Here is a 27,314-nt window from a genome sequence, read left to right on the forward strand (position 1 = left end):
GATAATGATTTTTTTTTTTTTTTTCAGGTTCTGTAGGAAAGCCAAAGAGGTTTTTGTTCCCTTTTTCTGGACACTATTCCTCACAAATCTCCGAACTGATGTTCACTTTATGTGTACTATCTTCCCTTCTTTCTATTTGTTCTATTTAAAATAAGGTTTTCTAGTATTTCCCTTTAGAAATAGAGCTGTTCCCAGTGTACTTTGAGAACTTGGCGCTTGTGCTCTGCTCTATATAGGTGGTAAAACTTCCCCTTTACACATACTCTTGCCCTTTGGACACTCAATTACTACGAAACGCCTCACCTACCCCCTCACCCTCATGGGATTGTTGAGCCTAGTGCCACCCTGCGCCCTCCCCCTTCTACCTTTACCTTGTAAGCTCTGTCTCACTTTCTTCCCGGCCTTCAAAGGCACGGCATACCTGTTTGGTGCACTTCTGAACGCCTCCCGGCCCATCCTCCCTGACCAACCTGCCCTGTCTCCTCAGCGTCGCCACAGAACTGAGGGTTATTCTAACCGAACTCTCCCCTAAGACCTAACGCCACCGTGCTGTTGAGGTGAGTACCGGCTCCACCTTGTTCTCCCAGCTCCAACAAAACCGAGCAAGCTCTCGCTGATGAGTGATATTGACCATTTAATCCCTCCCTTCATCCCGGTTTCGACCGCTCCTCACGCCCCCCCCAGCCCCATTCGAAAGGGCGCCGGCAACATGCGCTTGCGCACTGCCTCCACTCGGCGCGAAGCGGAGAGGCGGAGCGCCCGCTGCCCACCGCGCCCCGCCGAGGAGGCTCGGGGTAGACGGAGGAACTACGAGTCCCGGCATCCCCCGCGAGGCCGCTCCCCACGGCCGCAGTGAGCGCGGCCCTCGCAGAGCGCGCCGGGAGTTGTAGTTCTTTAGCGCTGGGTATTGTCTCTCCCCTTTCTCTGTCCGGGAACCCGACCGCCACCCCTGCCGGGCGAGCGCGGTGACTGACAGCTCCGCGCAGCCAGTGGCCGGAGCGCTCTGCGGCGCAGCCCGACGCCCGTCTCCTCGGTGACCAGGGGAGCTGGTGCCTCAGTGGAGTGGCCGGAGTCCCGGGACACGGAGGTGAGTGGGTCCGGGGCGTGGGGGGGCGTGGAACGCCCGCCAGGCTCTCCCTGGCCCCTCGCCGCCGAGCGCCTGGCCTGGGACCCCGCTCGGGGAGTGGCGAGAGGAGGGGGGCAGCCGAGGGGCGGCCTGAGGGGAGCCGGGGGGAGGGGAGCGGAGCTCCGCGGACGGAGCCGGGAGAGGGCAGCGCCCGCGCCGCCCTCTCTGCGCGCCCCTCGGCTGCGGCGCTGCCCGCGACCCCCGACGGCACGACTGGAGCGGGGAGCGGCGGGGAGGGGGGGTCTCGGGCACTCCTCGCACCCGTCCTTTTACCGCTTGAGTTTTCAAACCGCCCCTGCGGGCTCAGGTGCCGCCTGTCCCCTCCCCGCAGCTCCACCCTCCCGGGAAGCGGCTGTTAATGCGTAACCCCGCGGACCGTTGCTCGGGATGGCGCTGACCCCGCTCTCCTCGCCCCCCTCCGCGGCCTGCCGCTTCCAGTGCCGGCGGTGCTCCCGCCGCCGCCAGGTGCGAACCCTCCCGGGACGCGGCCACGCCGGCGCGGCCGGAGCCCGCAGCGTAACTCGGAGAGCGGCTGCACCAGGTGCCCCTCTGCTGGCTCCTCGCTCTCCTGTGAGCGCCGTGGAGTGCGGACCATCCCGAGCCTGTTCCCGAGCGCTTTTATCCCCGAGCAGACCTCGCGTGTCGCTGCTTCAGCCTGAAGTGCTGCCCCTTTTCGCCGTTTTGGAACGTGTTTGCAAGAGAAGATGGGGAAAAACATGCCAAACTACCCAAAACCTTTTCACCACTTTAAATACACTCAGAAAGTTTAATCTGAATTGTAAACACACGACTTTATAGGGTAGCTTCAGAAAATTTTGTCTTCAGGTGCTTAGTCTAGTCAGACAAAACAGCGAATATCCTCTGTTCTTTACACTTTGTACAAGTGCTTCGGTGTGAGAAGAGTCGTTTTAGCCTACTGTTACTAATTAAAGTCAGTAGCTTTTGAATGATTGCAGTAGGTACACCTAATTGTTTTCTGGCAGAGCAGTTGCTGCTTATACAGGAAGCATAATGGTATGTTTTGCCAATTGGGCTGATAAGGTTTTTTAGTAAAATACTGTCCCGCCCAAGTTCTCAAACAACTGGTAGCTGTCTTCAATGGGTTGTGCTGTTATAGTTCTCGTGTAACTTGTCTATAAACGTGTACCACATTTGAATAGTGAGTGGAATTCAAATTTTATAGCTTCGATTGAGCTTTGTAGTGGCATCATTTGCAAAAGTCAGTCCTTAATGGGTGGCACCCATGCTGAAGAGTCTCCTGCGGTACTTTGAGATGTAAGCGAGGAGTGAGGGAACAGTCTTCTCTGTGTGCTTCCACTTTGCACGTTTTATCCTCTTACAGTCTCGCTATTGAAAACCGAAGTGAAGCACACTGACATGGATCCTGTAGTGCTGAGTATCAGCTCATTTTCACAAAATGAACTGGTGGTCACTAACGTGCTCTTTAACTTCGCATGCTCCCTCACTGCCCTCTGTAACTGTTAAGGTTAGAGTCTAACACAGGAGAATGCCTCCTCCTGTGTCTGTTAGTTTTGTTGCTATGAGTTAGTAAGAGCAGAAGCAGGAAACAAACCACCTCTCTCCCTTGAAAGTAAGCAAATAAGTATTATTTTCTATGGAGTATAGGGTTTGAATATGACATGGAATGCTAGCATGGGTATGTAAAAAGACTACATAAAGAAATTCAGTGTTTGTGGGATAAAGTGCTGTTCAGATGTAACCAGTATTTTTTGGTGTTTCATACAAAACAATTGAAATGTTAGAAAGACTCCAGTTTCCTGCCAGCATTCATTTTAGTCTTTTTGTTTTGCAGTTCTGTGACAAAATTGATGTATAGGACAAATTATGTTATTTCACATACTAGAATGTTCACATACTAGACTCTTAATTTGTAGATGTTAGTGCTTCTGTCTGAAATACCTTGGGAAATATTTTGAAGTATTAAACTGTATTTGTTCTGTGTAATATTACTAACCTGTGTTGATTAAAATTTTGATGAACTTTCTGATATCATAGTTTTTTATGTTTGCACTGTGCTTCAAATGGTAGTAGGGTTTCCATATTTTCAATGTTTGTATATATTGAATGTCACAAAACTGTGTTATTTCTTTAAAATTTAGTTATTATGTGTTACAAATTATTCTGCCTTTATAGGCCTGTTTTCTCCTATTAAATGCTCATATCCTCCTGACTAATAATCACTAATGTGTTTTGGTATTGTACAGGCTTTTTTCTTTAGGACTTACTTTATCATACTTGGCGATAGCAGAAGGTCAAAGTAAGCTTGGCCATGTGTAGTATTGTGGTGTAACCTTTTCTCTGACCTACTGGGTGTGACTGAATATGGTTATGCTATCAAATTAATAAAATTCAGTGCTATAATTATTAGGAGTAATTACAACAGTGTATTATTGGTAGGCTGAGTAAGAGTCAGTATTTTGAACTGAAAACAGCTCAATTTTCTCTTTGGTTACTTGTGACAGTTACTGCAGGTTATATAGTTCACTAACAATTCCATGGATTAGTAAACATGCAGACACCTGCAACAGTGCAACTAAATGATGCCTTTCTTTCACTGGATGCACTGCACATTTTGTAATTTATTGCAGGAAAAGGGTATTCAGTTGTGTGTTACTTTGAAACAGGAGGTTTGTGCCATTTTTGTGCCATATCTCTTTAGCTCCAGGTTTCAAATCTGCAAAGCAATGAAGGCAATTAGACAATATGATGTTCTTTTTAACAGTTTGTCACTCAACTAATCTCTGTTGGAACCTCTCTGATCATGAGAAATGTTATTTTCATGATTTTTCCATTTGCCTGACATACTGCTGTTGAGTAAAGTGTATTTGAATGCTGAGGGTTCTTGCAGAGGAGCTGCATTTGTCCTGTGTCTTAAAGTTTCCTAGATAATTTCAGTGGGCTGTTATTTGTCATGAATGTAGTTGGCACAAAAATTGCACAAGAATATTCAGTGAGGGAGGGAGGAAATCACTTTTCCAGTGATAAACCACAATTTTTTCTTCCTTTATTTTTAGTCTAAATACACTTTAATAGCAAAAAAACTTCTAATGTCGAATTACTTCCTAACTTAGCACTTACAAAATCACACAAATACATTAATATATCTGGAAGTCTTCAAGTCTCTGGAACTCACATTTGAGAAAGGTAATGTGTTAGCAGCTGCTGGGTTGGTTTCATAATGGTCAGGTTTTGATATGAAATTCCCTTATCAGTGGTTATCATGTGGAATAATGCTTGATGTGTAAGGGGTGTAGGTTAGGAAGGCAAGTAAATAAATTGACTTGTGAATAGAGTTGAAGTAGCAAATGTGGAATCATGAGTTAAGACAGCTCTGGGGTTTGCTTCTTCCCTAGAGCAGTCTAACTACATTTTCATTGTGTTTTTTATAGTTACATTTAGGGTATTTTTGTTATAGATTAGAAATGTAGCTGGAAAAATCTGTTCTTCTTATGAACCACTTCAAAATTAGAATAGTTAATGTTATTTTTTTTAATGACTGCTTTTTATTATATTTTTAAAAAATCAGATTATTTATAATTTAATATTCCTAATTGCTTCCTTTCCTCTTGCAAGCTGGGACCACACTTTCTGGTGCCACATACTGCAGTGCTTTATGTTGACCAAGTCAGCAGCACAGTTTTGGAGGATACCTGTGGGACACATTCTCCTGACAATCAAGAATAGAAATATTCACTGTGAAGCAAGCTAAACCATGTATATATTCATGCTCATAGACTTTTATTTATTGTTGGGCATTTGTTGTGTTGGGTTTTTTTGGCTGGAGAACTGTATCTTGAAATGTTTGAAATGATTGTTCTCAGAAAGTACCAGACCTAATTTGAGATAGCTGAATGCACAGTGATCTCTTGGTTCACAAGTTTAGCCTCATCAGGAAAAGGTCAATCTGTGTTTAAGGCATGAGATTGGATGCGAGTTGGCAGGGGTCTTATACGGCAACATGTGAGTTTGGTTAAATGTTTGCAAAGCATTTTTTATGTTATGATTTCCATTCAAAGGTTAAGTGTGAAGTTTCATTACTTCTGAAAACTAAGTTTCTTTCCCCAAATTATAGGGGAACTGTTATTGAAGCTAGATAATTGCTATATTAAAACAATTTGCAAAAACCGTATTACACTGAACAGTCACAGCTGCACCATGGAGATATAAAAACCTGATGTCCCTTTGTTCATAAAAAATACAAATTAAAAGCCAAAAGTAAAGCCAAGTAGATGTCTTCCAGTATGTTGAAGACTGTCCTGTTTAGGATTTGGAAGGATCCTAAGGGAATTATATCCTGTAGTTGAGTGTTTAGCAGAATATTCAAGATATTAGAGTGTCCAAGATATTTGGTAATCAAACAGCTCATATGTAGTAAAGTAGTCAAGACAAACTGTATTTTAGATGTTTTTTTGTAGTGTGGAACTTCAGTTCGTTGTGTTCCAGGCAGAAATACTGTGACAGTTGAGTGCTGTGAATTGCAGCACACTTTGAGTGTGGGGTACTTTGTTATTTCTGTAGCTGAGACCAATGTCAGAAAGATTGCTTGGTCATTTTTCTTTCATGCAAGCGCTGGGTTGGACGCTACTAATTTAACACTTTAGATACAATAAACAATGTGCGTCTTCCTGTGTGTGTACATTTGTATGGGTATCTATCTAAAATGCTGCCTGTTCTTTGCCCACATACACCAGATACTTGCTTTCAAGTACCTTGTACACTTTAAATATGTTACAATGTGGCAGAGTTACAAGTAAGCCGAGGGACCAGCTCAAAGCAGTAATTACTTTCAGATTAGTTCTCACTTGCTCAGGCTGAGTTTATTGCGGTTTTATGTAGCTGTAGTCCTCCAGTTGTTTAGTCAGTCTTCCTCCAGACCTGTGGAAGTAAGAGGTCGTATCATGCCACAAGGGAATAGTTTCAAAAGTTGAACAAGTTATTGTTTCTCTTTCTCTTCTTTGTGTTGAAACTTTTTTACGCATTTTAACTTGCTTAGTGGAGCAAACCTCTCTAAAACAATGGAATTCACCTGGGTATAATTAGAACAAGACATCCAGATTCAGAATCAACACCAAAATGTAATGAAATCTAATATTTCTTGCTGTTCATATAAAGCTGCTTTATCTTAATTGTAAATTCATTACTAGATTAATACTTGCAGCATGTGGAGCTCCCCTTTTTTTCCTCTTTTTTAAATTTTAAGCTAAACTAAAACACATGGATGTTGGAATGACTTGAATGTATTTTCTACAGTGTTTGCCTTCTGATAAATTATTTTTGAGTAGGTTAATTTCTTGGTTTAAGAGTAAATATGATTTTGGATCCCTTTGGTCAAATACATGACTGAATGCCCATTTGTTGTTGCATATGTAACTGAAACATATATGCCAGAGTTGAAGTTTGAGATACTTGTTTTAAGTTGCTTTTGTAGTTGGTCAATGGAGAAATGCAGGCAACTAGGGGTAATTTCTCTAACCTGTTTTACATGTTTACATTTGGTACCTGTTTCTATACATTGAGTATAAAAGGGGGTAGGCTACAGCTGAGTAGATACACTTGAGCCCTAATTTGTATGTTGCTGGGAAAGGATAGATGAGCTGTGCTGTGAAATGTCGTGGTATTTCAGTGGTGCTGTAAGCCAGAAGTTAAATGAATAGAATGTTATGTGGTGGAGTTGGGTAAGGTGAAACATGCTGTAGTATAAAAACACTGTCTGTCCATCAGAAGACTTTGGTTCTGGTTTTGATGCTTTGCCATTCACCTACTTTGTCATTTTGGACAGACATTTTGTTTGCATTTCCTATTGCTTTCTTATCAATAAATTTATGACTGTGGTACCTATTCTTTTCAAGTTGCTTTGAGTATTATGTTAATTCTCTAGCGATAGGTTTTGGTATAGTTGACTAGCAATATTTCTGAACAGTAAAGGGAAACTGGGTACTAAAAAACCTGAAATATGAGTGAGAATTAAATTATCTTTTTTTTTTTCTTTCTTTTTTTTCTCTCTTTTTTTTTTTTCTTTAGAGCTCCATCAGATGAAGGAGTGATACTCTTGCAACATGACCAAAAAATGGGCTAATTAAAAGTTTTCTTTTGTTTGGAAAACCAACCAAAATGTTTAGACCAGGGGAAACAGTCAAACGTCGACTCAACATGCATGCTCCTCCTCGGATAAGAAGTGTGGAAGTTGCTAGAGGAAGAGCAGGTTATGGGTTTACCCTTTCTGGACAAGCTCCTTGTATTCTTAGTTGTGTTATGAAAGGAAGCCCTGCAGATTATGTTGGACTTAAAGCAGGAGATCAGATATTTGCAGTTAATGAAATCAATGTGAAAAAAGCCTCTCATGAAGATGTAGTGAAACTTATAGGAAAATGTTCTGGAGTCCTACACATGGTTATTGCTGAAGGGGTTAGTCACATAGATTCATGTTCAAGTGATGAAGAAGTTGGTTTCTATGATGGGAAGGGGTGGCTGAAACCCAAACCTGACTCTAAAGCTCTGGGTATAAACAGAGCAGAGAAAGTTGTTGAAGAAATGCAGTCTGGTGGCATTTTCAACATGATCTTTGAGAATCCTACTCTTTGTGCTGGTAACTCAGATAAGTCCGGACCAAAACAAAGATCGTTTTCCGCTTCTGCTGCTATCAGATTTGATACTGGCAATGAAAGTGTAAGCAATCCAAACCTACTGTCAAAGGAAGAAATATTCAAACCCCTGAATGATGATTCAGTTTTTAGAATTGGGCTGGAGAGCGCAGAAGAATTTGGATTAGATGCAAGCATTTTAAATGTTGCCATGATTGTAGGTTACCTGGGCTCAATTGAGCTTCCTTCGACAACCTTGAATTTGGAAAATGAGAGTTTGCAGGCTATTCGTGGGTGCATGAGACGTCTGCGGGCAGAACAAAAAATCCATTCACTGGTGATGATGAAGATAATGCATGACTGTATTCAGCTCTGCAGTGACAAATCAGGTATACTGGCAGAATACCCTGCAGAGAAACTGGCATTCAGTGCTGTTTGCCCAGATGATAGAAGGTTCTTTGGACTAGTTACGATGCAGACAAATGACGATGCAAGCTTGGCTCAGGAGGATGAAGGGGTTCTGAGGACATCTTGTCATGTTTTTATGGTGGATCCTGAATTATTTCATCATAAAATTCACCAGGGCATAGCAAGACGCTTTGGACTGGAATGTACAGCAGATCCAGACACAAATGGGTGTCTGGAGTTTCCAACATCATCTCTACCTGTTCTTCAGTTTATTTCTGTCCTGTACAGGGATATGGGAGAATTGATTGAGGGAATGCGTGCAAGGGCTTTTCTTGATGGTGATCAAGATGCTCACCAGAATAATAGCACAAGCAGCAACAGTGATAGTGGAATTGGAAATTTTAACCAAGAAGAGAAGAATAACAGAGTTCTGGTAGTTGATTTAGGAAGCAATCCGAGTAAGCACATTCCTAACAGCATATGGGAAAATCCAGTGGGAAGGGGACCAAATCAGCCTGCTTCCCACTGGAATGGCTTCTGTCATGAACAAGAAGGAAACATTCCTTTAGAAGTAATTCAGAATGATAAGTCCCAAAATGTAAGCAAACATTTAAGTCCTTCTGCTCGTATTGAAGTTCCACTGGTTTCCTCCCGGAATTCAGTACCCCCATCAAAGAAAAACACTGCTGGCATGGGCAATCAAAGGTGGTTGCCTGTGCATGTTTTACAGGAATGGCAGCATGGGAATGTGAGTGACCAGGAGTCATACACTGATTCTACGGATGGCTGGTCGAGTGTTAATTGTGGAACTCTTCCTCCGCCAATGAATAAGATTCCAGCTGACAGATACAGAGTCGATGGCAACTTTGGTCAGCCACAGTTAAAATCACATAAAAATGAATGGTCTAAGAAGATGTTTTGCATACAGAACAAATTTGGCCCTCCACACAGCATTCGGAAGTCTAAAGAAGATAAAAAGGTAAGAAGGATATGCTAATACTGGTTCTGAAAACCAAACAAACCCCAAACCCATCAGCCTATGATATTTTTACAACATGATATTTGCATACTAAAATTAAAGCATGTATTATGTCATTTACAAAGTTTCAGATTAAGAAAGTAATATGGTTCACTCTCCTTTGCAGAGGCTTATGTATATTCCTGTTTAATTGAGTGCAGCTCTGGAATTGTACTTCTGCTGGAAGTGTTGTCTGTTAGAGCTTTCTCACATTTCTTCTTGTCTCTTCATTGTTTCCAAATGTTGCAGTGGCATTGCAATAAAAGGAGACATGACATTCTAGTAACTTCAGTTTCTTCTGACCTCCAGCAGCAAAAGAATGGGAACAGTCTGGATCTACAGCCTGGTTCCTTTTTTATTGAAGGCTGGCTTGCAAATGTTATTATTTTAGTGATACCTATTTTTATAGAGATGTACTCTAATCATTATTCAAAAACCTGTGTTATAAACTTTTAACTTTAACCAAATAAGACAATTTTATAAAAAAAATTCACTCCAGCAAATATCTCAGTACAAGTAGTGTTAAACCTCTATTTAACACTACTATCTGTTTAAAAGGATAGTTGTTCATGGTGATTATAATGTTCAGTATAAGGTTGCAAAGCTAACATTCTGCCAGTAAGATATAATTAAAGTTTTATTCCAAATTACTGTTTCATCTACTTGTTTTGTCTACTATTAGGCTTCTATAAACCAAATAGAGAAGATATATGAAAAAAAAAGTATGGGAGGAGTATCTGAGATAATGGCATACTGTTCCCTTTGTCACGTACATATTTTGCTGCTGAGGGAACTAATCTCATGGGAGTCTGCTGTTGACAACTGGGATTCTAGTGAGGTGGAAGTCATTGATCCTGTACTAAAAGAGATAGTAGCAGTGTTGTATCTGAAACCTGCTGACTCCAGGGAGAGACAGAACCTTATATTCCACATCAGTCTTTAAGAAGGGTTGTCCTTCCATGCAGAAGTATTGCTTATAAGATTGATTTAAGTGTCCATCATGATATCCAAATCTGGCTTTGAAATGTTGTTTTTTCACCCGATTATAAATATCCAACTACTGCTCAGGTGGATGACAGTAGAGATTATTTAGGTGTTTTATACTATAATAAAATCCTTGCGTTGGTGTAACAGTCAGGCACTGACTTTTTGGGTATTAGAATGAAGAACTTTAGAACATTTTGGTTTTGATGTGGAAGCAGAAATTATTTTTTATTGCTTTTCTTGCACTGTGAAGCCAACAGTTCTCACATACATTCTTTTATATACTTTTTGTGCTGAAATACACTGGTGTATTTTAAGGTGAAATGACTGCTACAGGCAGCAACGCTTTCCAGACCCACAATAATGTATTATACTTCAAGTGATCTTAAATACAAGTTAACACTTTTCAAAAAACAAATAGAAGTTGTCCAAGCAGAAACTCTAAATTCATAAGTATTGCCCATGCAAAACAATCAATTCTGTCCACTACCCTGACGACTACATGCTTTATGATCTCTTTGCTTATGGACCAAGGAAAAGGCCACCTGGTGCAGATGGATGTTGGTCCCAGATGCTCTTTGGGAACTGGACCAACTGCATGGAGTGCTGTTGAAATTCCTTCAGACTCTGCAACAAATTTGTGTCCGTAGTGTTGTCCAAGATAGTAATATGGATTGTTTTCTCCACACCCCAACTCCCTCCCCTGCCCCGAGATTTAAAATTATAAAAACAGTTTCAGAAATGTTTGAGACCTTTATTTCATGGAATTTAAGAATATAGTAATGAAAATCTCATAGAAAATTTTACACTTAAAGATGTCCTATATCTGGGTAAACAGTAGTAATATTTTACCTACTGTATCAGTCAGATCAGTCTATGCCAGAATATATGTTCCAACGCTCAATGTCTCAGTTAATCTTTCCTTTTAAGTCTACTTACTAATAAAATAGGCATTATGTTGTTTAATTAATAACAAATTTGTTTGTAAGACACATTTAAAACTTTCCTGCATGGCTTTAGCATTTCTTCTCCTCATTAAGGCTCTAGAACCTCTTTTATATTTTAATTTTGTTTTTCAGTATTATTGAAGTCTGTTGAAACTGATAAGAAAAGCTCATGAAAGTCTTAAAACAGTTTGCAAGCATGAGTTGCAAGCACTTAGCATTATTCAGAGTAATTCACACAGATGAAGCAGTGCTATGTTCTCATCTTAAATCTTTCATGAAAACAGTCAGGGGATGTCATTATTGATGATCGTACCTCTGTACTTCTTTAGGTACTACAGAAATAGGGAAAAATCTATGCTTTCCCATATTAGAGCACTAATTTGCATCCGTTAGAGAATGATGTTCAGAAATCCAGACTCTTTGCTTTGCATGAAGAGGTAAGATTGTCTATTGCAAAACATTATTCAGATCGATTAGATGCTGTGTTCTATAAAACTATACAACCTCAGCGTCCTGTGACCTTTTTAAGTGGTAAGGACTGATTTTACACAGCATGCTCAGACACATTCCAGTTATAGAATAAAGTATATTAAGTGGTCACATGGGATTGCATTCTTATTTTTACAATGTAGTGGCTGAGTCTAATGCTTCGTTTGGCAGAGCAGTCCTCAAATTGCTTTTTAATTAAGGTGGTTTTTTTTCTTTTGTCTTTTACATTAATACTGAAGGGTAATATATCCTACAAGTGGGAATATGGAGAAGTCACTAGAGGGAGGAAAGGTTACCAAAGCTACAGTTTTTTTGTGACGGACTCTGCACATCCATATTGCATATTGTCTTCCTTGGAGCTTTCATTACACCTGGGGAAAGAGCATGAGTTCCTGGATGCAGCTCTGATGTAGCAGAACTGCTGTGCAGCTAAACAGTGATGATCACAGCATGTAATTCAGGAAAATATGCTGTACTGTACGGTGCTAGTGGGGAGTAAGAGGGACATAAACTGATTTTATAGCTGCACTGATAAGACATTTGTGAATTGTACACAGTGCAAGAGCAGATGTGAGAAAGCATGAGGGAATATAGCTGTTTAAAATGGCACTTTCAGAACTGGACTTTGGAAGTGTTTCTTGTGGGTAGGAATAGATACGGTGTTCCAGACTTTGGGTTACAAGGAACTAAACATGTTTACTGAGCTTTGTCTTCCCTTTAGTGTTGGAGTTTCTTCAATGATGATTTGTTCATTTCACAAATTAAAATTGTGGTTAATTTTGTAATGATTAGCAAAAAGCATTTTAAAAATATTAATGTTCTTGACACCACTGCATTTTAAACTTCAGTGTGTGAATAGCTGAAAAAATTTAAAAACACTTAATTTGATTAAATGTTACTGGATAGCATGAGGAGTTTTGTTTTACTTTAAAGTGTAAGACATTTATCCCTAAATTACTGAACTCATACTTTCACAATTGCTGTGTTTTATTTATTTTTTATTTATCTAGTCTTTGCTTTTAACATTGTTGATGAATTTGGGAAGAGGAGAACTACATCAGGGAAATTTTTGTTCTATTACCTCTCTTCTGACTGAGATTCACTGGGAGGTATCTCTGTCTCTATGCACCTCTAAAATGATCTGCTGTGCTGAACTTCACAGTTCCTGTATTTCTTAAAAGCTTCATGTAAGCAGTTTTCCACTGAAGCATCTCATGAGACTGTCTGGGGGATCTCCTTGACTTCTATAGTCCTTAGACTAAAACAAATAGTGGGAGGTAAGATGGCTTCCAGTCTCAGAATGACTCAGGAAGGTGAATTGCTGTAAGACTGATACTGGGTAGGAAGGGGTGTGTGGTCTCATAAGGACTAGCAGGTGAAGAGTCTGGTTATGGTTTCGGTGGGAATGGAATAATTTCTGCTTTTTTGTTTGTTATTCCTTTTGTACCGTATTAACTTTGCTGTTGCACTGTTACTTCCACCTCTTCAGCATTTCACTAAGTTCCAGACACTTACCTACTCACCCTTTTGTGTGATTTTGGGTTGCGCAAATGAAAAGCATCATAAGCAATATGAAAACATCAGGGGATGTTAGGATTGGCAAGGGACTTGAGAAATTGCTGAACAGGGAAGCATTCCTTTCCCCCTAGACTAAATTAATATAATACATTTGATTTTGTTCAGCCCTCGCTCTGTTTCTGGGCTAGTGCCTGGCCAAAAATGTGTCTACCCGTTACTGTTTTAAATTAAGTTTTACTGTGAAAATACTCCTTTTTCCACTAAAAAGCTTTGGAACAGACAGTTTAGTCTTTGAGTTTCCTCTTCATGAAGACAGAATTGTAGGCATTGACTTCTGACCATTCTTTTTTTCTTTTTGAAAGAAAGTCTGTTTTAATATTGTGGAGGTAAGTGTAACATTTAAGATCACAGGAGGTTTTACAGCCTGATCTTAATACACAGTATTTGGGTACTAGGTTTATTCCAAAATAATAAATCCATTAGAAAGTAATTAAGAAGCTGTTTAAAATTTTAGGTATTGATTTTTTAGAAACTCTTTTCTGCTTCATATTTGTTGTAGGACTTCTATCTTGATGGCTTTATTGTTTGTTGTCTTGAAGACTGAATTTGTAGATTTATTTGCAGAACTTAGAGGAATAAAAATCTAGATAATCTTATTGTCTGAGACTCCCTGGGGAATGGTATTGCAAATACTTTTTTGTGTGTTTGTTTTGTTGTTTTGTTTTTTTTTTTTTAAACCAAAAGCTAATGCTTTGTAATCTTCATGGCTTAAGGTACAGAAAGTATTGTAAAAATGGTAGAAGAGAGGAGCCAGGTAAGCAATACTGTGGGGTTCACTACTACATCTCTCATTGCTATTATGTTTTTTGGGTTGCGATGATTATTACTCTCTTTAGATTAGTTTAACTACTTCAGAGTTCTCTTTGTTTCCAAAGCAAGTATTACTGAAAAAGATACACTGTTCAAGTTAAAAATGGAATTGATGTTTTAGTGAAAATTTGTAATTTGCTTCAAATCCAAGAGTTTCAGTTTTTAATGTTGGTAACTGGATGGTGAGCCAACTGAAGGCAGATATTTTAGATGCAAAGACAATGTTGGCAAAGCTGTGTCGTTCCCATATTTGTTTTTTGTTGTATAATTACATGTTTTTTTTCCCTTTTCTCTACAATTCTGTTTGCTCACTAGCTTAAATTGTTCCACCCCAGCTGTTTATAAAGCAGAATTAATGGCAGCTGGATTGCTATTCTTACACAGTACAATTTAATGCTAACATTTGGAATTATAGGCTTTGGTCTGATTTGAGATGTACATATCTACCTTAAAGAGAACTGAAGTGAAATGCCAGACACCAAGCTAGATCTGGGAATGTGCTAATGTGAATTAATATGCAAGGATGCATTTATATGAAATAGGTGCTCTAATAGATTTTGCTGGAAGGAAATGAAAAGCAGTTAAAAGTTTAGTAATTTCATACAGCCTTTTCATATGTATTGTAATCTTCTAAAATAATGATTTAAAAAATCAGTTCTAGGATTTTTAATTATGTCTGTAAAAAAGAAAATAATGCTGGGTACTTTTCTGTGAAAAAGAAATTGGATAACATCTGGACAGTAAATGTCTGTAGGGCAGTACTGATTTTGTGGAACTTTCTCAATTCAAATTTACATCCTAGAGAGCTAGATTTTTTTCATTACACCTGACTTTAAATGTTTTCTAAATCAAGCATAGGCTTGGACTCCAATTAACATCATGACAGTTAAGGGGAGATGAAGGCATCTTAAGTATTTCTGAGCTAGTTCTGAATTGCAGAGTCACAGGAGAAAAATGTCTTGAAAAACAAAGAGAATCAATGAAGAAAATAGTGTGGAGAAACGTAATTAGCACAGAATGAGTTGAAATAATGAAAAATGGCTTTAAGTTTTGAATGTAGAAGCTTTGAGATAAGAGATTATAAAATTATTGTCTGAATGTTCAGTTGTACATAGATAGACCTCAGTTCCTTGCAGTTGAGAAGATTTAGGAAAGAAAAGGAGCTGTAAAATACCAGCTCTTCACCAGAGAAGAAATAGATCAATATGGAATAAAGGTCTTTCATTAACAAAAATAAATATGGAATTGCTAAAACTCATCTGAAGTGTCTAAACAGAAACATGAAAAAATGAAGCCTTGAGACAAAGACCTGAAAATTATTCCTATTAAAAAATGGCCATTAAGACATCAGTAAGTATGCAAAGATGGTACCAGAGAATGATATTCTGCATCAGCAAACCAAATTTCAGCTCTTTTTGGCAAACTTGTAGTGTTACACTTTCCACACACCCCTAGCAGCTGTACCTTCGAAAAAACAGTGTGTTTGCAGCCTGCCTCCCCTTATGTTTTTTTCATAGCACATACCACTGGTGGTTAATACTTATTTTGTAATCAATCAGTAAAAACATCCACATATATCAGATGAGATATCCAATATTGAGGTCAATATCCTATTTTAGACATTGTCCAGGAATAGCTGCTTAGAAAAATCACAGAAAAGGTGTGAAAAATGTATTCTAATTTTCAGCAGCATGTGATTTATAGACTTTCCTCTGGTAAAGATACCATCCACATCATTGTGCATAATAACTTTTGTGAACCTTTGTTCTTGAATTTGTTTTTTCTTAAACTCTGTTGTACTTTTGGCATTCTTGGTATCGCTTGAATTATATATTTTGCAGTTTAATAGTATAGAAAGAAAATGGTGCATAATTGTAATTTGTATATAGTTTCATTTCATACTTGCTAATGTTTGTTATGAGAAATACCAAACAATCTAACTCACTTTATTTTCTTAGTCATTTTGTTTTAAGTCTCAAACACCAATCACTTACTTTCCAAGCAGAAGTCAACTTAGTCTTCTGCCATACAAAAGCTTTTTCATGACTGTAGTATTCCTCAGTTGTACTATATTACTTTGGAGGAGATTTGACCAGAACTATAAGCAGTTTTTAAAATGTGTAAGCAGGCAATGTATTCATGAAGCTTATTTCTTGATTACTTTTGCTTTTATGTTGATTATTCATTTGCCTTTTTGTTTGTTACTGATTACTAGCCCATACTGACTTAATGTTCCCAGCTAATGCTAACCTAATGTTCAGGATGATTTGGAACCAATTGTAATGCTTGTACTTGTTATTTTCTTCACGTTTTTCCCTAGTGTACTCAGGTCTTTCTGTTCCTCTGCAATTTCCAACTAATAGGCTTCCAGCTTATAAAAGATACTGTTATCTAGTTATACTGAGAAAACAATCTTACTATTCCATCTGCATTAATACCATTCACATGTGTTTTCTTGTTTGAAAAAGGATTAGGATAGTGCTGAAGTGCAGGTGGTCAGTATTTTGTGCCTGCTATCCTTACTACGCAAGAAAAGCAAGAAATTTAATTTACTTGGATGTCTAATGTGGCAGGACAGCCTCTTTTCTATGTCTTCCTGGAGTACGTAAAGATCTTACATTGTACACCGTTCTTGATGATATTATGGGCCAAAATCCTTCTGTAATGGTTATAACACAGTCAAATGTGTCATTATCATCTGGTTAATAAAGAGGTATTCTTAAAAGTGATCAAATCTATTGACCAATAATAGTGAATGCTATTTGAATCCCTTGTCATAATGGTGCCAAAAAAAACCCCAAACCCCAACCCAACCAAACCCATTATAAAGATATATAATGATTAAACAATCATTAAGTTGTTCAACCTGGAGAAGAGAAGGCTCCAGGGAGACATTAGAGCAGCCTCCCAGTACCTAAACGGGCCTACAAGAAATCTGGACAGGGACTTTTACAAGGGCATGAAGCCACAGAACAAGGGGGGGATGGCCTTAAACTGAAAAAGGGGAGATTTAGATTACATTTTAGGAAAAAAATCTTCACTATGAAGGTGCTGAGGTGCTATCACAGGGTGCTTGGAGAAGCTGTGGCTGCCCCATCCCTGGCAGTGTTCAAGGCCAGGTTGGACAGGGCTTGGAGCAACCTGCTCTAGTGGAAGGTGTCCCTGCCCGTGGCAGGGGCTTGGAACTGGATGAGCTTTAAGGTCCCTTCCAGCCCAAACCATTCTCTGATTTTAGGAATTGCAGTGTAATTAAAGCCTGTGGAAAAGCTGTCAGTAAAATTTGCATGATGTTAGAGCTTTTTTAATTAACCCTCACCCATGTAATCCAGCTTTGTGAGGCGATGCCGATCCATGGTGATGGCAGCAGTGCATGACAGCTGGAGAGTGTTACTTCGTTCTTGTTTTGATCCATAGCATACGGAGCTCTGCCTAGCAGCATGCCTACCCGTACCCCAGGACTTAGTGCTTCTGTTCCTGTTGTGGTCCAGGGGATGACCACAGCAAGCTCTTTTCCTATTTCCCTCATGTATTTTTTTTTAATCACTTTCAGGGTATGAGAGGCCCTAACCCAGAATACCCTGCAATTCAATCCATGCCATTCTCAGGCCCTTAGACCCTCACTTTACAAGTCGTACAATTCTGCACTCTCAGTTCTTGGGTGGAGGAGCATTTGATGCTGGCTGATGGGATGAGGAGCAAAGGGAGGTCTGGCCTGCAGTCTTGCCTGCTCTCACTACTATAGTGGGGCAGTCAGCTGACTGCACTGGTAAATGGAAGAACGGGCACTTACGGATGGTAGTGAACAGCAGAGGAAGACTAAGCCAAATGGTCCAGAGCAGGATTTGGGACCAATATTGATGACCGAATAATGTTTGTATCAACTACTTTGCTTCAAGACTTTCAGTGCTTTTTAGATCTTGTGCTCTGACTATATTGGCATTACTGTGGCATCCCTGTTCCCCATCTCTTTTCAGAAGGGTCTAAATTAGGAACTTTTCTTTCTGAAGTCCTAGACCTGCATTTTTTGGTAAAGATGAACTGCTGCTCCAGACTGACCCTTCTGCTGTTTATCATCCGAGAGTAAATTTGGCAAGTTTTGAATAGCCGCAGAAGTTTCAAATTATGTGATCTGTTTGTCTGGGTTCTGAACTGTTATGCGCTTTACCATACAAAGTCATAGAGTCTAAACCTAAAAACAGTGAGAGTTTTTAAAAGCTTTAATAGCTGGAAATAGAATCATAGGATAATAGAATAGTTAGGGTTGGAAAGGACCTTAAGATCATCCAGTTCCAACCCCCCTGCCATGGGCAGGGACACCTCACGCTAAATCATGTTGCCCAAGGCTCTGTCCAGCCTGGTCTTGAACACTGCCAGGGATAGCGCATTTACCACTTCTTTGGGCAACCTGTTCCAGTGCCTCACCACCCTCACAGTAAAGAGCTTCTTCCTTATCTGAACTTCTTAGCCTAATCTGAACTTCTCCAGTCTTAGTTTAAACCCATTACCCTTGTCCTGTCACTACAGTCCCTAAAGATGAAATAGGAGTAGGACAAATTATTATTTGATAATTTTATGGTTAGTATGATTAAGCTCTGTGACACATAGAAAGTAGAAAATTCTGTATTAGTTGAGCTCCTTAAATTGAAGCCTTTTAAATGATGCTGTTCCTTCCTTTTTTCCCCAATAAAATCTGTTAATAAAAGCACCCTCCTTTTGTTGCATGCTTTTAGAGGCAATTAATCAGAAATCAGTGCTTAAATTGACACTTTTTGTACAGACACTCACAAACAGTTTTTTTTTTTGTTAAAAGAATCTAATTTCTTTGACCTTTTAGTATAGGGCGATGCTTACCTGGGGATTTGACTCTCTGGAGCAGGATGGCCAGTTGCTGTCTGAGTAGTGATGGTTGTTTCACTTTTAAGCAGGGTTTAGCTGGGTTGTATAAGACTCCCCAAACTGTTGTTCTAGTGAGTTTTTCTAATCCAGCTGGCAAGTGGTCCTATGAGACCATTCTGACATGTGCTTGGTGCTTTTGTATTCTCTTAAATGCTCAGGGCACAGAATAATAGACCTGTTCTACCCACACAGGAGAAAACAATTTCTATCCAAATTACTAGATATCAGTCACTAGGGTTTCTCTAATTTGTTTTAGAGCCCTTATAAGTTTGTTCATGTCATTCAATCACTTTTTTATTTCTTTTTTCCACAAACATTTAAAACAATTATTTCACTCATGCCTGTGAATCTTGTCAGATTAGATTTCATTGTGAAACAGTTGTGAAAGCATTTGAAAGCATCCTTTTGTAAAAGCAGGTGATCGGGCTTGTTAATGTTTTTCTAACTCTTTAAGATTAGTCCCCCCTCCTTGTGTATTTTATCTTTCCCTCTTCCTGCTTTTCCAAACAGCAGCCAAAATCCCATAAAATTCAGTCCCTTTAGTTTCCTCTCAAGGTCACAAACTGTAATGTGTTTTCCATGAAGAGATTAAATTTGTTAGATGTTATAAAGCTGGCCTAAGCCTCACAGTTTTTCTCCTTTTTTCCCCCTTTCTTGGTTCTTTCTGCCAGCTTCCTGCGTTTTGTCATTGTTAGGGATGCTTGAGCACCTAGCAAAAATCTCCCACTTCCTTAGCCTCTTGTAATCTCAGAGCTGCGAGTATCCTTTCCTTGCTACCTCCATCCTGCTCCTGTAGCTTTAAAACAGAGGAGAGGAATATAATTGTTTTATTAGTTACATCCAGGTATTTGAATGAGAGGACATTATACGTTTGACTGTAGAAAGACCCAAAGACTATGTAGCGCAAAATGGAAATTTTAAGTTGTTAAGTATGACAATTTGTTAAAAAAGCTGAAATACTTGATAAGTGCATTTGCTAGAATAAGAAAGAGCATGATAGAGCTTATGTCTATAGCTGGGAATTTCTTTAAGGTAGTTGAAGATGCTTTCTAAAGGTGTTTGGTTTCTTTGGCTTCTGAATAATTGATAAGGTTTCATCAGCTTGCTTCTGTGCACTCATGCTCAGGTTAGAGTATCGTGTTGACTATCATAGTTTCACATTGCATTTCTTTGGGTGCCAGAGAGGGACTGTAGTAGTAGGACAAGGGTAATGGGTTCAAACATCAAAACATCAACAGGGGAAGATCAGGTTAGATACAAGGAAGAAGTTCTTTGCTGTGAGGGTGGTGAGGCAGTGGAACGGGTTGCCCAAAGAAGTGGTAACTGCTCCATCCCTTGGAGTTCAAGGCCAGGTTGGACAGAGCATTGGGTGACATGGTCTAGTGTGAGGTGTCCCTGCCCATGGAGGGGGGGTGTGGGGGGTACGTGTAAGTAGGTGATCTTAAGGTTCTTTCCAAGCCTAACTATTCTACCATTCTATGATTCCTTGGTAGTACCAATTTAAAGAGTTCCTGTCATGCTCAGGCTGGATTGGCAGGGAGCATCATCAGTTGTGTTGGCATGACTGTCTGTGGATCTGTTTTACAAAGAGGATTATTTCATTTTGTAAACTACAGTTTATTGTTAGTGAAGGTCAGAGGGGAGCCTGCTGCAATTTGGGAGCTGCAAGGGTGGTCAGAGGTACATGCAAAAAGCTTGCACAACTGCTCAAAAGAATACTATCTGGAACTTCAACCTAACCTGTTTATCAGAATTAACTTTTACGAGCTCATCCTTTTTCTTTCTGTCTTTAAATAACTAGATTTATGCAAGTCACCTTGTATTGTAATATTTTTGTACTTTCTCTCCCACTGTTTGCAGTCTATCATAAGCCCATATGCTTCTTCACTCCGTCTTGCTAGTACATGAAGTACGTTTTCCACTCTCTCATTTGTACTTTTCTTATAAACCTTTCCTGTTACCAGACATAAACTGTTCTCATTTGGACACATTCACAAACTGCTGCTATGTCCGTCCCCCTGTGGGGACTTTTGTTTTCAATGCTTTACTTGTCAAGTAGATTAGGAAGTAGCTCATCTACAAGGCCAAATAAGCAGGTTAAAAGTTAAAAAAAAATTAAAAATATGCATTTGAAAGGAAAGACTACAGTTTGGTAAGTGATTGATTGTTAATTTAGGGAAATGTATTTGCACTTGCCATCTCCTGTTAGCCTAGAGGAAAAAGGGTGATCTAGACATATGTTAAAATCATGCAGACCCATTCATTGTCCTGCTTTTCTCTTATGATTTATATGTCTAACTGGTATTTCAGTCCAAGCTAGTTCATAATTTTTACTTTGTTACAAGAATAGAAAGAGGAATGTTGTTTTTTAGATCATCAGTGTGTTAATTCCTTTAATCCTTTGTTGTTTTTCCTCTCCATCTGCCAAGTCATAACAGGATAAAGGCTTTTAGATACGCTCTTTTGTACTTTCACCATAATAGTAGTAGCAGGGTTGTAAGCAGTTTCGTATTGCAAAATTCAAAGGATGTATTGCTGTAGCATGTGCTTTTCACTAATCAACTTGTTTTCACAAGTTTCTGTGCTTTTCTGTTTGTTTCTGGATTCTTAAAATAAAGAGACTTAGTGAAATGTCAGATGGACTTTAGTTTCTAATACGGTTCTGGGAAAGGACATAGATTTTCTTGAATATCTAGATATTTTTAGAGTTTTATTTTATAGATTCAGCAACACAGTTTTTTCCAGAATAGAATCTTGATATGATAGTAAGTAGTTCTAAGGTTTACAGGCAATCTGTGTTTAAAAATCCCACAGCCCAATGTTGATGTAACAAATTTCAGTGTTTTAGTTTGGCAGATAACAATGAACAGAACAGCTTTTTGTTGGTCCTGTAGTGCAGTGTTTTGAAATCTTTTTAGGTTCATTTAATGTTTTTTAGTATCTGTTTAATAGTGTAATAAAGGCTTTTAGAAGTATGCTTTCTTATAGCTAATAAACTGAAAAATTTATATTAATATCAGTCCTTGCACAAGCAGTATCTTTTTGGTCAAATACTTTGTATCTCTTTAGCCATGCTGATTAGTACATTACAGTTGCAGTGGTTGTTCTGTCTTCAAGTCTTAGAAGCTTTTATTTCCAGCTCTTCAGAGTCCCATGAAAACCATTTGCCAAAATGATGCTGTTATTTGCTTAAGCTACACAATTCTTTATTTGTGTGCATGTGTGTGTGCAAGGCACTTTTTCAGATTGATCTGCAGAAGGAGGTTTGCCTTCATAGGCAAACCTTCCAGTCTGAATGTCTGGAACAGAGTCAAGAAAAGATGAAAAGGGAGACTTCTCAGCACCATTACCAGGAAATTAAATACGTTGTGAACTGCAGTCTTTTCCTTTTTTTTTTTTTTTTTTTTTAGCAATGTCTTCCTTAATTTTCTAGATTATTAATTTGATTCTTCAGAGCAAGAGTGAGATTTTTGTCAGCTGAAAGCGCTTTCCTCATTGCAGTTGTGGGGGAAAACAAAGTTGGGTTGGGGAAATGGTTAGTTCAGTGAATTTTTGTATTTTGTGTTTCTGAAGCACTGTTTTATTCTCAGGGTTTCTTCTTCCCTGGTCTTATCTTCACCATTAAATACAGAGCTTAGTAGTGAGTTTTGTATGAGAATATCAAAAACTGTAAATAAAAACTTTGATTGGATACTAATTTCCTATTTTTTTTTCTATTACCACACAATTTGCAAGTATTTTTGTCCACTCTTTCTCGTTGTTATGTTTCTGACCACAAATAGGTAAGCAGCATTTGCTTCTGAAGTGGGGCATCTGGTGATAATCTTATCTAGAATCTGCTTCTCAGTGGAATCTAATTAGATTTGTCTTCAGGCAGTTTGCTCCTCTTCCTCCAATTTGTAACGTTACTGTTTCAAGATTTTTTTGAGTGTGTGTTCTCTGGTTGTATGTTTTAATGTTCCAGAATTGTATACAGCAATCTCCACTGTTCAAACATACACTGGACTGTTTGTATTCTTCTTGAGCTGAATGAGAAAGAAAAGTGAAAGTCTATTTGTTATTCAAAATAGATCTGACTGCTATTGATAGTGTTTTGCCTTTGTTTCCTTTCACCATTTTTCTTTTATGAAAGATGAAGTCCTCTGAGGGGTGCATCTTATTTTGAGAAATACATGAAAGACAATCAAGCCAGTAATAATTACACCAGTTCATTAGTTTCAAGACAGCAGTTGTACTTGCACTAACGATGCCATTAATTTCACTGGTCTTAGAATTTGCTGAGCTGTTTGCAGTCTGATAGGGTTTTTTTTACTAATTCATAGATTAAAAACTTAAAGAATGCAAAACTAGTGTGGTCATACTTGACGAGTGAAATCTAGTGATGAATACACATTAATACACATGTATTAATGCTGTTTTAACAGGAATATACCAGGAGGAACCATGTTAGTGTTTTGGTATGTTATGCTGTAATAGTAATGGATACTGCTGAAATTAGTCAGGAGTTGATGTGGAGTTCACTGTTGGACACAGATTACTGCATTAGGTATAAGCTTTCAGTTCAGACAGGAAAGACTGCTGTGACTGTAAGGTTTGAGCCAAGTGTGAGCCACCTCAGTGGTATCTGCCTGGATGAACTTTGAAATGTTGCTCAAAAACCCAGGAACTGTCCTCATTCCCGTGGGTGCTATCTGTGAACATTGGCAGAATCTTCCCTTACCACATGTGTGGCTGATAATTTTAGCAAAAAACATCTTTCCTTGTTTATACTGTACTTTTAAAATATTTTCTTAAAAACCTTAGAAGCTAATCTCCAGTTGCCAGATTCTGAGTTTTTCATCACAGAAACTGCCCAGTTTTCTTCTCAACCAATTAAAAAAAAAACCCTTAGTAAACTGAAAATTGGAAGGGAAGGAGGTTTTGAGATTTCACATAAAAATATATCACTTTTAATACTGCATGAAGAAGTTGGAGTCTCAGCCTGTTGCAGTGCTGAACCCTGCTACATACTTGGGATCCAGATTCCTCTATGCTGTGCTATGTCTTGACATTTCTGGGAGCTTGTCAACAGAATGTGTTGTGAATACTGGTGGCAGTCAGAGCCCTGTTGCTAAAGAGTAGTGTTTACTCCATGGGAATAAGCAAACAAGCAGATACCTTCTGCTGGATCCCTTTTTTTTAATTGCTGTATAGCTGTATTATATTTTCAGTGCTCTTCCCTACTCATCATTTGCATGAGATTAGAAGAATATGAAATTTATGATTGTCCTTTTGGTTAACGTGGTGTATATAGACTTTCAAACAAATGATCAAAGGGATACCAAAGTATTTCAGAATTGAGAGCACAGCAACCTGCCCAAAGGAAGAAATAAATACGAATATAAAATTTAATAAAATGCAAATGTAAAATTTAATAAGCAATTATAAAAGGACAAATGCATACATTTTTAAGCTTACTGTGATAAAGATGCTGAAATGAAATAGAAGAAAATTTACTCTGAATTAAAAGCCTTTACTTTCTAAAGCAAAAAAGCATCAGAAGACAGGAAGGAATTTTCTTTACATTGAGAGTTACAGTGAAAGGAATCCAAAATTTCAGGCACATAATCACAAGTTTTCATAATGCAGTGAGTTTATGTACATCTGCTTAGCACCAGTCACCATGTGCCTACTCTTCAGTTTAAGCTTACGCTTTGCCATTTGGCATAAGCCAAATATGTACATGCTGAGCTGTCATAGCTTAACTGACATCTGGTGACTCTTTAAAGAGGAAGAGTATTATTACGGGGAAAAGAGAAAGCCATTAGACGTACTTATTGCAGCACCAGCTCTAGTCGTAGAACATCCAAGTAAAGTATTTTCTTTCTTCAGAACAAAAGTTCCCGCATTTTGTACTGTGTGATTTAAAGTGTTGCACTTCACACTAGCAAGCTTTTTTAACAGACAGAAAAAGTAGTAAAAGTAAGATTTTTAGAGGTGTGGAAAAAGATTCTAACAGCAGCTGGGTGAGATGGTCTCTAGGATGGTAGTTTCCTATAGAAAGACACATATTTTGTCATTGTGCATGTTTTTCAGTTAAGACAGTGAAGAGCTAGGATTGTCTTGTTTTTAATTAAGCCCTGTCTATTAATACGGGCATGTAGCATATGTACACTTTAGCCACCTAGCCGGTGACTGATGTTTATACAGTAACTTAATGCTGAATATTTATGATATTTGACTTGGTACTAGAAAAGTCAATACATGATTTTGCAGGGGCATGGGAAGTGACCGACCAGCTTGTGTTGAAATTGTGGTCCTGTTACAGGTTTGCAAATCCATCTCCTTGGAATTCTGTACCTACCAATGCTCACAATTCAGGTGCTGTCTATGATCAGCAGTGTACTAAAGCTGAATAAGTAAAATAATGATACATATTTTCTGTTTCATTTAGGGTGCAAAATTTGGACATCCAATGGGATTAAATCAGGCTCCTCCCCCACGTTCTTCTGTTCGAAGATCATTTGGAAGATCTAAGCGATTTAGTATTACTCGCTCACTGGATGACCTTGAGGTAAATAACTTTCACTTAAAACTTACAGTAAATCTTAGAGAGGAACCTACAGTAGTTAATGCTGATAAGTAATGAGAGAAACTATTATCTATAGTGTAAGTTACTAATCATCATATGGTGTTTAGGTGAGGGGAATACAGATTTCATGTATCACCTGACTTTTACAGTTTTTCTTTAATAGTTTAACTTAGTGCCAGCAATAGCTGTTCTTTCTGTGGGGAATTTTGACTTTAGTTTACCAAAGAAGTGATAAGTGCTCCATCCCTGGCAGTGTTCAAGGCCGGCTTGGATGTAGTCTTGGGTGACATGGTCTAGTGTGAGGTGTCCATCCCCGTGGCAGTGGGGTTGGAACTAGATGATTTTAAGGTCCTTTCCAACCCTAACTATTCTATGATTCTGTGATCACAGCTGGTCATTTAAAGCAAAACAATACAGTTTTGCTGATCAAAATGTTCATATCTTAGAAATCATATCATGGTATCATATAAAAAAATCAAATGCTCGTCATGCCTTATAATGTTAGAATTAAACTTAGCTAGAGGTATTAAAGATAACAGGAAGGGATTCTACAGGTACATAGCAAATAAAAAACAGACAAGGGAGAATGTAGGCCCCCTCAGGAAGCTCTCGGGAGAACAGGCTACACAGGATTTGGAGAAGGCTGAGGTTCTGAATGACTTCTTTGCCTCAGTCTTCACTGGCAAAGGCTCTGACCAAACCACCCAAGTCTTGGAAGGCAGATGCAGGGACTGTGAGAATGAAGACCTTGCACCCACTGTAGGAGAGGAACTGGTTCGAGACCATCTTAAAAATCTGAACATGCACAAGTCCGTGAGTCCTGATGAGATCCATCTGTGGGTCCTGAAGGAGCTGGTGAATGGAGTTGTGAAGCCGCTGGCCATCATACTTGAGAAATCATGGCAGTCAGGTGAAGTTCCCGATGACTGGAAAAAGGGAAATATAACCCCATTTTCAAGAAGGGGAAAATCTTCTTTGTCACCGACATGGACAGTGGGGTTGAGTGCGCCCTCAGCAAGTTTGCTGATGACACCAAGCTGTGTGGTTCGGTTGATAACCCTGGAGGGAAGGAATGCCATCCAGAGGGACTTCGACACACTTGTGAGGTGGGCTGATGCCAACCTCATGAAGTTTAACCATGCCAAGTGCAACGTCCTACACCTGGGTGGGAGCAATCCCAGGCACAGCGACAGGTTGGGCAGAGAAGAGATTCAGAGCAGCCCTGTGGAGGAGGACTTGGGGGTGTTGGTTGATGAGAAAATGAACATGAGCCGGCTTCAGTGTGTGCTTGCAGCCCAGAAAGCCACCCGTATCCTGGGCTGCTTCAAAAGGACCGTGACCAGCAGGTTGAAGGAGGTGATCCTGCCCCTCTACTCTGCTCTTGTGAGACCTCACCTGGAGTATTGTGTGCAGTTCTGGTGTCCTCAACATAAAAAGGACATGGAACTGTTGGAACAAGTCCAGAGGAGGGCCACGAGGATGATCAGGGGACTGGAGCACCTCCCGTATGAAGACAGGCTGAGGAAGTTGGGGCTGTTCAGCCTGGAGAAGAGAAGGCTGCGTGGAGACCTCATAGCAGCCTTCCAGTGTCTGAAAGGGGCCTATAGGGATGCTGGGGAGGGACTCTTCATTAGGGACTGTAGTGATAGGACAAGGGGTAATGGGTTACAACTTAAACAGGAGAAGTTTAGGTTGGATATAAGAAGGAAATTCTTTCCTGTAAGGGTGGTGAGGCACTGGAATGGGTTGCCCAGGGAGGTTGTGAATGCTCCATCCCTGGCAGTGTCCAAGACCAGGTTGGACGAGGCCTTGGGTGATATGATTTAGCGTAAGGTGTCCCTGCCCACGGCAGGGCAGGGGGGTTGGAACTAGATGATCTTAAGGT

General features: G+C 39.4%; 1 protein-coding gene across 5 annotated transcripts in view; it reads left to right on the forward strand.

Annotated features, from left to right (window-relative positions):
- Positions 1 to 888: 888 nt before the first annotated feature.
- RGS12 (regulator of G protein signaling 12) overlaps positions 889 to 27,314 on the forward strand; it is an 88,945-nt gene continuing 62,519 nt past the window's right edge. For 2 of the 5 annotated variants that reach the window (XM_061467922.1, XM_061467931.1), the window contains exons 1-3: positions 889 to 1,087; positions 7,169 to 9,115; positions 25,292 to 25,411. In XM_061467922.1, coding sequence (XP_061323906.1) covers positions 7,259 to 9,115; positions 25,292 to 25,411 — 1,977 coding nt within the window. In that variant the 5' untranslated portion in view covers positions 889 to 1,087; positions 7,169 to 7,258. The remainder of the gene's footprint in view (positions 1,088 to 7,168; positions 9,116 to 25,291; positions 25,412 to 27,314) is intronic. The other 3 variants (XM_061467916.1, XM_061467963.1, XM_061467907.1) reach the window with 3 other exon arrangements.

The sequence above is a fragment of the Pezoporus flaviventris genome, unplaced genomic scaffold, assembly GCF_033815535.1.
Source record: "Pezoporus flaviventris isolate CSIRO_AGI_PZ_B2104156 unplaced genomic scaffold, CSIRO_AGI_Pfla_v1 ptg000002l, whole genome shotgun sequence".
Classification (NCBI taxonomy): Eukaryota; Metazoa; Chordata; class Aves; order Psittaciformes; family Psittacidae; genus Pezoporus; species Pezoporus flaviventris.